The 14,764-nt window shown below is 53.7% G+C and overlaps 2 protein-coding genes across 5 annotated transcripts; one reads left to right on the top strand and one right to left on the bottom strand.

Moving 5' to 3' along the window:
* The first annotated feature begins 1,252 nt into the window (after positions 1 to 1,252).
* Positions 1,253 to 6,498, top strand: LOC147646345 (uncharacterized). Of its 2 annotated transcripts, XM_086873590.1 has the most exons (7): positions 1,253 to 1,415; positions 1,504 to 1,575; positions 1,663 to 1,842; positions 3,734 to 3,805; positions 4,429 to 4,506; positions 5,539 to 5,696; positions 6,226 to 6,498. In XM_086873590.1, exons 3-6 carry the CDS (start codon positions 1,737 to 1,739, stop codon positions 5,613 to 5,615), a joined length of 333 nt encoding a protein of 110 aa, XP_086729716.1. In that variant the 5' UTR covers positions 1,253 to 1,415; positions 1,504 to 1,575; positions 1,663 to 1,736; the 3' UTR covers positions 5,616 to 5,696; positions 6,226 to 6,498. The 2 variants fall into 2 exon arrangements, with proteins under 2 accessions (XP_086729716.1, XP_086729715.1); XM_086873589.1 differs by lacking the exons at positions 1,253 to 1,415; positions 1,504 to 1,575 and having other exon boundaries at positions 1,663 to 3,448.
* A 3,146-nt stretch (positions 6,499 to 9,644) lies between these two features.
* Positions 9,645 to 14,050, bottom strand: LOC111944709 (uncharacterized). Of its 3 annotated transcripts, none has more exons than XM_086873609.1 (3): positions 13,957 to 14,050; positions 12,217 to 12,295; positions 9,645 to 12,030 (listed from the first exon to the last, which is right to left on the bottom strand). In XM_086873609.1, the coding sequence occupies exons 2-3, from the start codon at positions 12,266 to 12,268 to the stop codon at positions 11,108 to 11,110; spliced, it is 975 nt and encodes a 324-aa protein (XP_086729735.1). In that variant the 5' UTR covers positions 12,269 to 12,295; positions 13,957 to 14,050; the 3' UTR covers positions 9,645 to 11,107. The 3 variants fall into 3 exon arrangements, with proteins under 3 accessions (XP_086729735.1, XP_086729736.1, XP_086729734.1); XM_086873610.1 differs by having other exon boundaries at positions 13,948 to 14,043; XM_086873608.1 differs by having other exon boundaries at positions 12,217 to 13,605; positions 13,957 to 14,030.
* Between the last annotated feature and the right edge of the window lie 714 nt (positions 14,051 to 14,764).

Raw genomic sequence — 14,764 nt, 5'->3', positions numbered from 1 at the left:
GTCAGCAGGGATGGATGTCCACCTCTCTGGGCAACCTGTGCCAGGGTTTCAAAACCCACAGTGTAAAAAACTTCTTTATGGCTAGTCTGAATCTACCATTTTTTAGACTGATAACATTCCCGCTCAGTCTTGTCACAACAGGCCCTACTAAAAATTCTGTCCTGTCTTTTTGTCAAGACCCCTTAAAGTACTGAAAGGTAGCGATCAGGTCTCCATGGAGCCTTCTCTCTTCTGGGCTCAACACCCCCAGCTATCCCAGCCTGTCTCCAAAGCAGAGGGGCTCCAGCCCTCAGAGCATTTTGTCCCTCCTCTGGACCAGCTCCAACAGGACCATGTCCTTCCTGTGCTGGGCCCCCAGAGGTGGATGCAGTACTCCAGGTGGGCTCACACCAGAGCAGAGGAGTGGTGGAATCACCTCCTTCAAGCTGCTGGGCACCCTCATTTGGAGGCACATGGCTGGCTCATGTCCAGCCTCTCACCTTGCAGCAGCCACAAGTCCTTCTCGGCAGGGCTGCTCTCCATCCCTTCATCCCCCAGCCTGTGAGATCAGCTGGGCTGGGACCCTGTCATAGCCCTTGACAGAGCTGCTGGGCAGGATGAGCTCCCTGGTGAAGGAGGCAGATCCCACTCCCCACACAATTCCACCCTGGCCATGAGGTCACAGCAGCCTGTGGGGTGACAGCAGGCTGAGGTGACAGCAGGCTCTGAGGTCACAGAGGTTCCAGAGCCCCGTGGTTGCACAGCACCACAAGGACCGAGCAGTCAGTCCTTGACCACGACTGTTGTGGCAGCAGCAGCGGCAGCGGCAGCAGCGGTGCTGACATTGGGACAGCGGTGTCAGGACAGTGGTGGCAGCAAGAGCTGCAGGACTGGCAGTGGGCAAGGCACCATGGCCTTTGCTCTGCACCTCCTCCTCCTGCTCCTCCTGGCAGTAGCCCTGCCTGACAGGGCTGCCCAGGCTGCTCCATGGTGAGCAGGGCAAGCAGGTGAGCCGGCGGCCTCGGTCCCCTTTCCCAGGACAGTCCTCTCTTCTCCCTGGGAAGCATTGAGGATGGTTTTCCCCAAGGCTTTAGGGAGGGTTTCCTCTATGGGAGGGAGAGAATCCTCAGTGGCCCTGGGCAGGTCCTGCTGCCCCTCCAGAGATGTTGCATGGGGCCTGCAAAGTGGGTGGAGAGTGACCAGAGCCAGCCCAGAGCTCCCCAGGCCCCTCTACAGCTTTGGCCATGTCCATTGACATCTGGCTCCCACAGCCTTACCTGACCCACCTTGCAGTGCCCAGTTCCCTAAGGCAGAAGGGGGTCCCAGCACACCATGGAATGGTTCTGATCTGTGGTCCCTTCCAGATGAGGGTGGTAGGAAGGCTTCTCAGGCAGCTTGGCTTCATGAAGATTTTCTGCCTCTGGAGCCCCATGCAGGTATGTTCTCACTGTCCCAACAAGGAATAATCATTGACAACCTGGCAGGAACCAGGTGACAGAAGCTTCTGTGGCTGCTGAGTTACAGGTGTGTCTGCAGTGAGGACGTTTCAAGCTCCTTTTCTGGTTGCTGCACACAACCCCAGCTCCCATTGCAGGGGTGAGTGGTGTGTCCCTGCTGATCCCACAGGCTGAGCCCTGGTTCTGTGGGATCCATTCATCTGAAATGGAAATACTTTCTGTTAAGGTCCTCCTAGAGGGAGGAACAAACCCACAGGAAACAAGAGGCTGAGTGTACTGGAGAGACGCCATGGTGGGTCCATGTCCCTCAGCCTTCTCCTGAGACTCAGCAGCCGGGGGCTTTCTCTGCACATCTGGACACGCCATGCTGCAGGAAGGGAGGCCATGCCAGGCACAGTCCCAGGAGGTAATTGCTGTGTCCCTGGGCCTGAGCCCTGCTGAGGCTTGAGCTGCCATCTCTGTTGCTTGGCAGTGTGAGCATAGTGCAGAGGAATTATCCTGAACAGGCTCGGGGCACTCAGCTACTGAGCAGTCCTGCTGGGGTCCCTCCATGAGAGACACGTCCCAAAACCTGGCAGCGGCTGCAAGGAATGCCCATGGTGGGGAAAGGGCTGAGGGGGAGGGTAAAACTCCAGTGTACCCTGAGAGGGCCTGGCTCTGTCCCCTTGGGCTGAAAGAGCTGTCCCAGCTGAAGGACGGAGGGCAGGAGAGAGGGCAGGAGGCAGCTCTGCGGTTTGGCCCAGAGCTTAAAGGTTTCCACTGTGGCAGGGAGAGCCCCTGGGCCCTGGGCTGGTTCCACTGCCTCACCAAGGATGTTGCACGGGGTCTGCAAAGAAGGTAGAGAGTGACCAGAGCCAGCCCAGAGCTCCCCAATCCCCTCTGCAGCTTTGGCCATGTCCATTGACATCTGGCTCCCACAGCCTTACCTGACCCACCTTGCAGTGCCCAGTTCCCTAAGGCAGAAGAGGGTCCCAGCACACCAAACTGTGCTCCTTTCTAGACAAGGGTGGTAGGAAGGCTTCTCAGGCAGCTTGGCTTCATGAAGATTTTCTGCCTCTGGAGCCCCATGCAGGTATGTTCTCACTGTCCCAACAAGGAATAATCATTGACAACCTGGCAGGAACCAGGTGACAGAAGCTTCTGTGGCTGCTGAGTTACAGGTGTGTCTGCAGCAAGGACATTTCAAGCTCCTTTTCTGGTTGCTGCACACAACCCCAGCTCCCATCACAGGGGTGAGTGGTGTGTCCCTGCTGAGCCCTCAGGCCCTCACAGGCTGAGCCCTGGTTCTGTGGGATCCATTCATCTGAAAATGAAATTTGATCCATTCATCTGAAATGGAAATACTTTCTGCTAAGGTCCTCCTAGAGGGAAGAACAAACCTACAGAGGATAGTAAGTCCTTGGAGACACCCAAACTCATGGATAAGATGTTGAGTGAACTGGAGAGACGTCATAGTGAGTCCATGTCCCTCAGCCTTCCCCTGAGACGCAGCAGCCGGGGGCTTTCTCTGCACATCTGGACATGCCATGCCCAGCACAGCAGGAAGGGATCCATGTCAGCTTCGCTGCCCCACTGCTGCTTTCATAGCCTGTAGGGCTGTTTCCCAGCCTGGCCTGGCTGCAGCTTCTCCCCAGCCTCTGCAGGAAGGCATCTGGCATCAGCTGACAGGATTCCCAAACTGCACCATGGGCCATGCACACCCTGAGATCCCTTGCAATTTCCCGGTCTTGGGCTAGATCAGGTGTAGGGGCTGTTTGGAGGAGGGAGGGCCCTGGCCAGCCCAAATAACCTGGCCTTTCTCCTTATCCTTATCCATGACTTTGACAAATATTGCACTTGAACATGCCACCTCCTCAGTGTGGAATGGTTCTATCTGATCCAGCTGTGGCTCTTCCTTTCTGCAGAGATGAACCCAAAGGCTGTGCTGTAGGTGCCATTTCCTGGAGGAAGCAGTGGCTCATGGACAGCCTCTGCTGCAGGAAGGGAGGCCATGCCAGGCACAGTCCCAGGAGGTAATTGCTGGGCCTCTGGGCCTGAGCCCTGCTGAGGCGTGAGCTGTACATCTCTGCTGCTTGGCAGTGCCTGCCTTTCAGGGATTTTGCACAGAGCATGGAAAAGGTGTTGAGAGAGTCCAGAGCCAGTCCAGAGCTTTCCTCAGGCCCCTCTGCATCTTTGTCCATGTCCATTGACATCTGGCTCCCATGGCCTTACCTGACCCCCTTGCAGTGCCCAGTTCCCTAAGGCAGAAGGGGATCCCAGCACACCATGGAATGGTTCTAATCTGTGCTCCCTTCCAGACTGGGATCGTGACATGGAGCATCTGGAAGTGCTGGTAGATGGTGGTTTGAAGACCTTGCCAGATGCTGGAGGCAAGTTCTCAATGTCCCTTTCTCCACAGAATAATCAGTGTCAAGGTGACAAGAGCTCACTCACGTGTCATTTCCCTTAAGAGTCTGAAGGTTGATGGATTCTGCAAACCTTGCCCTGCTCCCTTCTGGAGCTCTGAGTGCTCCCACAGCATTGCTGTCCGTGGGAGGAAGGAGCATTTAGCTGTCAATCTTCTTTCCGTGTGCAATGCCAGTGTCTCCTTCTGTGTGCTCTGTGCAGCCACAGAGAAGATCAGAGAGGGAAGGGTCAGTCCCAGGGCTGTGCCCCAGGGCTGTGCCATGTGTGGCTTCTTTCTGGCCCCAGGGAACCTGAGATGCTCCAGCTGCCACTGCCAAGTCCTGGCCCTGCCTGGGGCTCAGTTCAGAGCTGCTGGCAGCTCCAGGGAGTCCTTTCTCCCCTGACTTCCATGCAAGGGGCTCCTTCCATCCCAGTGTGGGGCCACTGCAGGCACGTGGTCCCCCTGCTCCTGCTCCTGAGTGTAAGGCAGAGATGAGGGAATGCCTTGGAGGGCAGCAGTCACCCAGGTGCACTCACTACCACTCCAGCCTGTAGAAGAATCTTCAGCAGTTTCACGGGAGCTGTTCTGTCCTGAATTTCTTTGCAGATGAACCTGATGATGAAGATGATCTGGATTCCCCGTCCATATCAGTTACTGAGCCTGATAATGAGGAAGATTCTGAGAGTAGGTGAAGGCCTTTCCCCCTGGGAGAGCTGCCAGCTCAGAGCCCAAGGCTTGGCCAGGGCAGCATCACTGCAGGTGCCAGGACAGAGCCATGCACGTGTGTGCCCTCGCCCTGCGTGATCCTCTCACTGCTCCTATGGCTCAGTGCTGCCTGTGCAGCAGAGATGAGAGAAGCTTCTGTGGCTGTTGAACTACAGGTGTGTCTGCAGCAAGGATTGTCCCAGATCCTGAGCTAAATTCTGCAAGCAAGCCCAGCTCCCATCACTGGGGTGTGTGGTGCATCCCTGCTGACCCCACAGGCTGAGCACTGGTTCTGTGGGATCCATTCCTGGGAAATGGAAATACTTTATATTTTGGTCCCCTGGGAAAGAAGAACAAACCTATAGGAGATAGTAATGTAGCAATAGGGGAACTCAAATATCTGGACATAATCCTGAATGACCTGGAGGGACGCTGTGGTGGGTCCATGTCCCTCAGCCTTCTCCTGAGACTCAGCAGCCAGGGGCTTTCTCTGCACATCTGGACACACCGTGCCTGGCACAGCAGGAAGGGATCCTTGGCAGCTTTGCTACCCCACTGCTGCTTTCACAGCCTGTAGGGCTGTTTCCCAGCCTGGCCTGGCTGCAGCTTCTCCCCAGCCTCTGCAGGAAGGCATCTGGCATCAGCTGACAGGGAGCCCAAACTGCACCATGGGCCACGCACACCTTGAGATCCCCTGAAATTTCCGGTCTCAGGCTAGTTCAGGTTTAGGGTCTGTTTGGAAGAGGGGTGGCCCTGGAGGATTTCCAAAACCCTGGCATTTTCCTGATCCTTATCCATGACTTTGACAAGTATTGCCCGGAGAAGACCAGCACAGCACAGAGAAATTGTGCCATTCAAGCTCAGGGGGTTGAGCAGTCTTGTGCCAAGGCGTGGCAAGGTGCCTGCAGGCCCCAGCTCTGGGGGAAGCAGAGAATGTCCTGGCCTTATCCAGCGTGCTGCCAGCTCAGCAATGGAGCACAGCACGGCTCACACTGCCCATTGCTCCCACAGATGCAGCTGGCACCACAGCACATGCTCAGGGAAAGCATGAGAAGAGTTTTCTACCAGGGAACACAAGGTTTGATTAAGTTAATGGCCATTGTGGCTGGTGGAGGACTTTTCCTGATGATGTGCTGTACCGGAATCTGGTATTGCTGGAAGAGAAAATGGTGAGTGTTTTGTGATCTCTGCCTCAAACAGCTTCTTGAAAGGCTGCTCATAGTCAGGAAACATTCCCAGTGAGGCTGCTGTGGACTTGTGGCTAGTCCTTGGTAGCCCAAATAACTCTGCTGAGAATTCTGCTGCTGCCCAGGGCTTTAATTGGCCTCTTAATTGCTGGGCCTTGTTCTGGGGAGCCCGCTGGGGCTGCAGCCAGTGCTGGCTGCCACTGAGGCTGCCTGGCCAAGAGCAGCCCCAGGAGCAGCAGGCAGAGGCAAAGCAAGGTGGGCAGGAGAAAGAGCAGGGATAAGATTGTCCTTGACAGGCCGAGGTGCTCTGGGGCCTGCTCCTGGCCAGGGACCCTGCCCAGAGCCATCTCCTGCTTGCCGGGGCCTTGAGGGGCAGCTGTCCAGTTGGGCCAAGCTGTGCCAGCAGCTCCAGCCGTGCTGGGGAGCCTTGGCCGCTCTGGGCCCTGCTATGCAGAAGGGTCCCTGTGTTCCAGCAGCAGCTGAGGGCCTCAGCCACCTCCTCTCTCTACAGGAGCACCTCTGCAGCTTCAGAAGAGCAGCCAAAGATTTTAGTCTCTGAGAAGCTGACCTGTCATCCCCGCTCTTCACATCTCTCCCCATCTGCTCTGCTGTGGCTGCATCCCCGTCTTGAGGGCATCCCAAGACTTGGACCTCCCAAGCGAGACTCTCTGCCCCTGAGCCCCCTGGCCCTGGTCCCTGGCCAGGAGTGAAATTGGGAACCCCATGTGCACCAGAGCAGGGGTTGGCCCATGTTTTTTGTTCAAATAAAGAGATGGAGATTTCACCTCAGTGTCTGGCTGGTACCACCGGCAAAGCCCACACAGCACCAGCCCTGTCTGAGCTCCATGTCCAGGAGCAGCCGGGGGTGTCCACAGTGTGGGCAGGCAGGAGCCAGGCAGGGGCTGCTGTGACCAGCAGTGGGGCACTGAGGGGCTGGGGGAGCCCATGCTGAGCGTCCCTGGGCTGTGAGGGCACATTTCCTTCAGTGGCATCACCTGGGCCTGCACCTCATGAGGCACCCAGGGCTAATTTGGGCTCTCTGCTAAGGTGTGCAGGGATCCCCCATGAGGTGTGCAGTGGGGTTAAATTGAGAGGGTTTTTTCCTCTTCTCAGCACAGTAAAGGGGTCACCCTTGGCTGAGGTTTTGCAAAGCTGGGAGGAATCCTCTTGTGAGCCCTTGGGCCTGGCCTGTGGGCACAGTGGGCAGGCAGAGCCCATCCCTTGAGGCCAGTCCGGGCTGCTCGGGCTGGGCTGGGCCGGGCCAGGTGAGGGCCCCGGCAGGGAAGGGCCGTGGCCGTGGGCTCTGATGAGGCTGCCGAGCTTCACCCTGGCCCTGTGCTGCAGCCAAACACACATTTACAGCCATGGCCATTCTCTGGGGCACACGAGGCACCCGGGGCTATAACTGAGGCCGTGGCTTCTCACCCTGAAGGGAGGCTGGCTCTGTTGATTCAGAGGGCACAGCTTAGACCCCAGTTACCTTTGTAAACCTGCTGGGGAAGTGTGGAGGGGCAGAGAGTTCCAACCCTTCTCACTGGGAAGCTGGGCTGATGCTGTGGGTTTTATTAATTTTTTGCTCTCTAAATTTGTGTCCTGGCAGAGGATTAAGTTTGCTTGCTCTCAGCAAGGCCCTTCTTGGTGCTGTTGTAAATGAAATTAAAATCAGACAACTAGATCTATTGAGTTAACAGCAATTAAATAACAAGGGAAAAAATTATACAATTTAGTGAATTGAATACAAGGACACAATTTAATAAAATAATACTATTTAGTGGATTGAATAGAAATTTGGTGTAAAAGGAAAACAATTCAGTAAAAGAGTACAATTTAGTGAATATCTTCATAAATATATATATATATGTGTGTGTGTGTGTGTGTGTGTGTGTGTGTGTGAATATAATTTGCCAGTAACTGAGTATGATTAAAGCATAAGCAAAACTGACTGGGGTATGGCCAGGGCTTCTCACCCTGCCTCTCATACCAAAACAAAGTAATTCAAACTAAACTTATATACTGGATGCTTATACATATTCATTAATGTTTCCCCTAAGTCTCCTCCTATTTTGGATTCTTTAATTTTACATCACTATTCTTCATGGTGCAAGCCTCACTTGTTGTTAGGAGGTCTTCAGTCTCCTTTCAGTGGTATTTTGGATGAAGGCTTACACTCATCCTCATTGTCCTCTGGATAACCTTACAGGCTGTGCGTGTGTACTAAGTGTTGTGTTACGTAAGTGAGCATTGTGCTCCACTAATTAGTCTTACACTTCATAATTTTCAGGCCCTATGCCTAAAGTTGTTCCAGCTTTATCCATCTCAAGGTTGATTTTGTCTTGGGACATCACTTACCTCAAAACTACATCATGTTCTTTAGTTTCAACACGTAACATCTCTAAAGGGGTACATCTGCCTTGTAACACCAATTCCCTTGATTGCTTCAAATAATAACTTTCCCAATAGTTACTATTTAGTTAGCACGAATCATTTCCATTTATTACGCTCCCCAAATTCCACTCCCAACACCCCCCCCACTTCCAGCTCAGGATGGTGCCCCAATGAGACCCCTCCCCAAATCCCACCCCCAAGGCACATCCCCTTCGCTGCAAAATCCTCTCCAAATCCTACTCCAAAATCGGGAATCCTCCCTGAGAGCCCTCCCCAAATTCAGGCCTCTTCAAAATGCCCCTCCTCACTGGGATCAGGACGCCTCCCCATCAATGGAAATTCCCCCAAAACACAAAAAATCCTCCCCAAATCCCCTTTCCCAAAATCAGAACTCATCCAGGACCCCTGAATTTCCCCCCAAAACCACCAAATTTTTCCCCCCAAAACCCCATTTTTTTTCTCCAAACCCCAAATCCTCTCCCTAAAAACCCCAAAGTTGCCCCCAAAGCCCCAAATTTCCCCCCAAACACACAAATGTTAGAAAAAAATCCTAAAATTCCTGCCCTAAAAGCCCAAAATTTCCCCCAGCACCTACAAAGTTTCCCCCCAAACCCCCAAATTTCCCCCCAAACCCTAAAATTTCTCCAATTCCACCCCAAAACCTGGGAGAACCCCCCCAAAAACAGCAACCCTTCCCAAAACCCCCACCAAAATTGCAACACTCTCCCCCAAAATCAACAAAAATCTGAGAACATAATTTTTTTCACATTTTTCACACCTTGGGTGGGGGGAGAAATACCAGAATTCCCAGGATTTTTCCCGTTTTTTCAGGGAGGGAGGTCTCCCCAACTTTTCCTGTCCCCCAAGGCAACCCCAACCCAAAATTCCTGCCCCTCAGCACCCTAAATTAAGTGCAAATAAATAAAAAGAGGAAAAAAGAAAAAAAAAAGGGGGGGGGGGAAAGGTAAAAATTAAAGAAAAAACAGAAAAAAAACCCAAAACTCTCTCACCCCAATTTGGGGGGAGGAGGACAGAGGAAATATTGAGGGAGAGGGTGAACCCCCAGAAAAAAAATTGAGGGACGCCCAAAAAAAAAACTGGGGGAACCCCCCCCAAAAGCTCACTTCGAAAAATGCCAAAACCATCAAAAAGGAAAAAAAAAGGAAAAAAAAAAAAAATTCGGGGGGAACACCCAAAAAACGCATTAAAAATGGAGGAACTCCCCCTTGAATCCAAAGGATTTTGGGGAATTTTCTTTCCCAAAAGCCATAGTTTTTTTGGGGTGGCAGGGGAGGAGAGACCCCCTCGAAATTCCTGGGGGCGTCTCCGAGATCCAGCAGAGGCACCTGGTCCAGGAGGGGACAGAAAAGGCATTTTACGGAAATTAAGGGAAATTTGGAGTATTTGGGCAAATTTTAGGGAATTCTGGGATTTTGGGGGGTCTTGGGGGGGGGTCTCGAGTTTGTGGGGTCTTGCATTCCAGGGCCACAGGATCATGTCCAGAGAGACCACATTTACAAGGAACAGGCATGGGACACCAACAAGATGGGATTCTACTTAGGAAACCATTTATTCAGCTCAGGAACAAACTCAGATCCAGAGACAGCCCCGAACAGAGGCAGGGAAATGGGGTTTGAGAACCAGAGTGGAGTTCAAGGTCAGGGACCACTGGGGACACAGCAAGGGAGAAACCCCAGGGGCCCAAACCCAATCAGAAATCCCTGGGCTGCCACCCCACGAGGGGTCCAGGGTGGCTTCTTCCTGGGCTCACAGGGCCCAACCTCTGAGGCAGAGGGATGGAATTCCCTCTTGCCCATGCCACTCACTTTAACACTGTTCATTTGAAACTCAATCTTTGCCTCCCTGGGCAGAGGCACCTCACACAAAACCTCACTCAGTAACAGGCACCCCCTCCATTCATCACCCCCAAACTTCGGCTGTCTCACTCCAGACCCCACCCCACCTCCCCAACCCTAACCCATCCCATCCCTGCTGGACATCAAGACCCACTTCCCAATCCCGATTTCCCCAATTTCACACCTCCCAATCCTCATCTCACCCCTCCTGATCTGCATCCCACTTCACCCAATCCCCTTCCAACCCCATTCCACCTGATGCCTTCAGAAGGCTGACCTAGAACAGAGGCCAAAGTTAAGAATAAAGTTTATTAAAGGGCCTTAAATGATACATCTAGAGCAGCACAAGAGCCTGGCCAGGGCTACACCAAGATGGACCAAAAATGGTCAAAAAAATGGACAACTGATCATGAGGTCTCACATTTTTAGAAGTTTAGGTCCATCTGCATATTTGGGTTCATTGTCCAATTGCAGCTTCAGATGATCAAGTCCCATCCTTCTTGTTTTCTCTCTTCAGTCTACCCTTGTTTATGCTTTTGGGCCTGAAACTTGTAACAATTGTCCTTGGTATCAAGCTAGAAAAGGAATTGTTTTGTCTACCTACTCTGTGAAGAGAGCTCACTAAGACTTAATATGAAGTTCAAAACTACAAACCTGGACAGTGCAGAATATGAAAAATATGAAAGCTAAAACTTAAGACATCACATCCTGAGTGGCTGTGGAATCCAGTAATTTTGGGTGGGACTGAGTAGTTTTCAGTGGCATTGAGTGGTTTTGAGGTGACAGATCAAAGCCTCTAGGCTCTTTGAGTGCCAAGAAATGGAGACAACTCCACCAAATATTCCCAAAATCCCCAAATACTCCCAAGTATCTCCTTGAATCCCAGATTCCCTTAAAGCACTAGTGAAAAGTGATGCTTTAGATGCCTTTGATGAAGTCATAGATTTTGCCCGTTTTGTCTGTTTTCCAGGAATGCAAATGAATCAAAAGATAGAACCAAACTAGAATGACCACCAGCCCAGTGTGTTGCCAACACAGATCACTGGGAACGTGGGTCATCAGGTCCTGCCCAACGTGGGTCCTCTGATGGGGGATGGAGCTGGGGCAGCACACGAAGCTCTTCCTCCACTTGGGGCACTCGCAGGGCTTCCCTTACCGGTGCCTCCGTTGGTGTCTGGTCAAGTGAGAGCTCTGGGTGAAGCTCTTCCCACACTGGGGACACTCGTAGGGCCTCTCCCCAGTGTGGATGCGCCGGTGCCTGATGAGGTTGGAGTTCTGCTTGAAGCCCTTCCTGCACTCAGGGCAGCGGAAGGGCCTCTCATCCGTGTGAATCCGCTGGTGCAGGAGGAGATTGGAGCTGGTCTGAAACCCCTTCCCACACTCGGGACACTCATAGGGCCTCTCCCCAGTGTGGATCATCTGGTGGATGGTCATTTGGGACCTCCGGATGAAGGTCATCCCACACTCCCCACACTTGTAGGACCGTTCCCCAGTGTGGGTCCTCTGGTGACAGATCAGGCTGGAGCTCCGGCTGAAGCTCTTCCCACATTCCCCACACTCGTAGGGCCTCTCTCCAGTGTGGATGCGCCGGTGCCTGATGAGGTTGCAGTTGTGCTTGAAGCCCTCCCCACAGTCGGGGCAGTGGAAGGGCCTCTCATCCGTGTGAATTCGCTGATGCTCGAGGAGATGGGAGCTGGTCTGAAACCTCTTCCCACACTCAGGACACTCGTAGGGCCTCTCCCCAGTGTGAATGCGCTGGTGACGGATGAGTTCGGAGCTGCAGCTGAAGCCCTTCCCACACTCCAAGCACTTGTAGCGCTTCTCCCCATCCTGAAGCTGCTCATGGACCACCAGCTCAGAGCCCCGGCTGGATCTCCGGCCACCTTCCCGGCACAGGGTGGGTCTTTCCTCCTCAGAGCACCCTGGGCTGGGTTTGGAGCCCCTCCTCCTGCGGGATCTCTGAAACTTTTCCTCCCCATTGGATTCCTGCACTGTGGAGCTGCTCAAAAAGGCTTCTTCCACCAGGTTCTGCTGTGGAGATTTGTCCTCCCTGGTCTCCATCCTCAGCTCCTTGTCTGGGGGAGGAAGGACAAGGAGAGGATGGGATTTGCCTCCGTGCCAGAGGGAAGGGGAAGGAGATCCCCTCAGTGCGTCCCCGGCAGGACGGCGTTGGCAGTGGGGTTGTCCTGCAGCCGGGGGCCAGGCTGGGCTGGGAGATGGAGCAGGAGAGAGGGGGAAAGGGGCACTGACTTCCTCCTCACCTGCCTGGGTGTCCTGGGGCATCTTCCTCTTCCTCACAGCCTCCTTCTCCATCTGACCAAGGTTTGGGAATAGGAAATCCTGGTTTAGGTAAAACGGGAGAAGAGTATCTTCAGTTTGAAAGTCCCTTGACTCAAGTTCATCTCTAGAAGTCACCGGGCATATGGGGTCCATAAAAACGTCCCAAACACCAAGATGCAGCCCTGAAAATGCCTCCCAGAAGTTCCCCATCTCTGTTCTCTCCCCTTTGCTGTTCAGGGGTTCCTCCCTGTCCCAGCTGCTGCAGGTCACGCTTGTACTGGGGGTCCCCTGTCTGCTCTGTCTGTCCCTGCCCACCCCAGGTTGCTGGGAGTGCCAGAAATCCAAAAACTTCCTCCCATTTCCATCTCCTCATTTAGGAAAGATGGGTTTTTTTGGATTCCCATGGTCCCTCCTCCCCTTATTCTCTGCTTGGGGGTGCAGGGGGTCCAAAGAGTCCCCCCTTCCCCTCTCCAGGCGGTTGAGTGTCCCGTGCATTGTGGCGCTCCCCCTCTCTGGGCTCCCCACTTTGGAGTCCTGGGGGTCACAGGGCTCTGCTCCTCCAGGCTGCCTCTGCCAGCAGCTGCCACCAGGACCCCCCAGTATCCCTCCAAGTAGGATTTTCCACTCAGCTTTGGAGTTCTTCATTCTCCAATCATCACCCCCAAAAAAACCCAACCGAGGGACCCCCCAGGATATCTGGGCCAAGCTCCCCTTCCCCAGCCACCTGTGGGATGGGGGGTGATGATCCCACAAGTGAGGGGCTGTGAATTCAGGGAGTGCTCGACCTCGTGTTTCCTTCTCCTTTCCATGATCTTCCTTTATCCCTCCTCTTCTTCTTCCTCCCGCTCCTCCTCTTCCATCCCTCCTGACCTTTTTCCTCCCTAACCTCACCTCCTGCTCCTACTTCCATCCCCTCTCTCTCTCCTTCTTCATCCCTCCTCTTCCATCCCACCTTCTCATCCCCCAGGAGCAGTGACTCCCTCGGTGCCCCGTTCCCAAACCCCTCACAGCCCACGGCAGGAGTGGGGATGGAGCCGGGACAGGTCGGGATGGGCAGCACGGGGCTCTCCGCTGCTCCCACCCGCTGGGGGCAGGGGGAACCCGGCCCAGGGAAAAGGAGAGGGAAACTGGGAAAATTGGGGGCTGCAGATCCAACCCAGGGCTGGCTAGGGACCCTGGCTGGGGACTGCCAGCCCTCGGGGCTCCTCTGGGGAGATGTGGGAGGGGGGAACACAGAGAGGGCTGGGGGATCCCAGGAGTGGCAGCACTGACAGGGACTGGTTTGTACTGGGATCATCCTGGCAGTGGCTGAGATTGCACTGGCTGTGTACTGATATCATACTGGGATCATACTGGCAGTCAGTAGGAGCCTGCAGGGGGCAATTGAGACCAAGTTGTCAGGAACTGGGAATATGCCCTGCGCTCCCCAGAAACCCGGGATCGACCCCCATGGGTCCCACAAGTGTTCCCCATAACCTCCGGAATCCACGAGTGCCCCCTCAGCGCCCGTTCGAGGCCCCCCAAAGCGTCCCTGGATCCCTGAATGCTCCCGACCCCACAGATTCCCCTTCCAGCCACTGCTGGGAATTCATCTCCCATCATCCCACAACACAGTTCCGCGCCCAAACCTCCTGCCATGCCCCCCGCCCTAAAGAGCACCGGATAGAGCTCCCCAGGTTCCCCCCAAGTGCTCCCGAGCCGTATACATTCACCCCGAGGACCTGCAGCCACGAATCAGACGCAAAAGTGCTCCCCAAGTGTCTCCCCACACGGCCAAACGCGCCTTCCGAGCCACTTCCGGGACTACAGCTCCCATCATGCTCCGCGGCGCCCATAGAGCGCAATTCCAGCCGGGACTGCATCTCCCGTCATGCCCCGCGCCTCACCGGAACCCATTGGCGCTGCGCCTTCAACTCCCGTGATGCTCCGTGGTTCCATTAAACCGTATTATACCGGCGCCTACACCTCCCGTCATTCCCCGCGCCCCACGGAGTTCCGTTACAGTCCCCCAAGTGCCCGCCCGGACCCCGAAGGGCCTCCGGATCCCCCTCCCTGACCTCCAAGTTCTCCCCCGGACCCCGAATTGTCCCACAGAATCCCTAAGTGCCCCTCCAAGTGCCCACCCGGCTCCCCAAGTGTCCTCCAGACCCCCAAGTTCTCTCTAAATTCCCTCCCCAGACCCAAAACTGCCCGAAACGTTCGTCAGAAAAATCTCCATAGACCCCAAAGTGGTCCCTTTTACCCTGTCTGAGAAAATTATTAAAAAAGATGATTGAAAGGCTAAAAATAGGAATAATTAGCATAAAGAGAGAGAAATAGAGGTCAATTAATTAATAAAGGGAATTATGATACTTAGAACCAAAGACCAATAATGTTTTTCGTCCCTGAAAATGTATAAATTCTTTTATATAAATATAAAAATTAGGTTATAAAAATACAGAATAATATTATTATAAAAATTAAAATTTTATTTTTATTAATTAACTAGATTTTAATGATAAAAAAGAAATTGATAAATGTTTTCAATGT

This window comes from Cyanistes caeruleus, unplaced genomic scaffold (genome assembly GCF_971803275.1).
Source record: "Cyanistes caeruleus unplaced genomic scaffold, bCyaCae1.hap1.1 HAP1_SCAFFOLD_101, whole genome shotgun sequence".
Classification (NCBI taxonomy): Eukaryota; Metazoa; Chordata; class Aves; order Passeriformes; family Paridae; genus Cyanistes; species Cyanistes caeruleus.
This window is presented reverse-complemented; position numbering and strand designations above follow the sequence as displayed.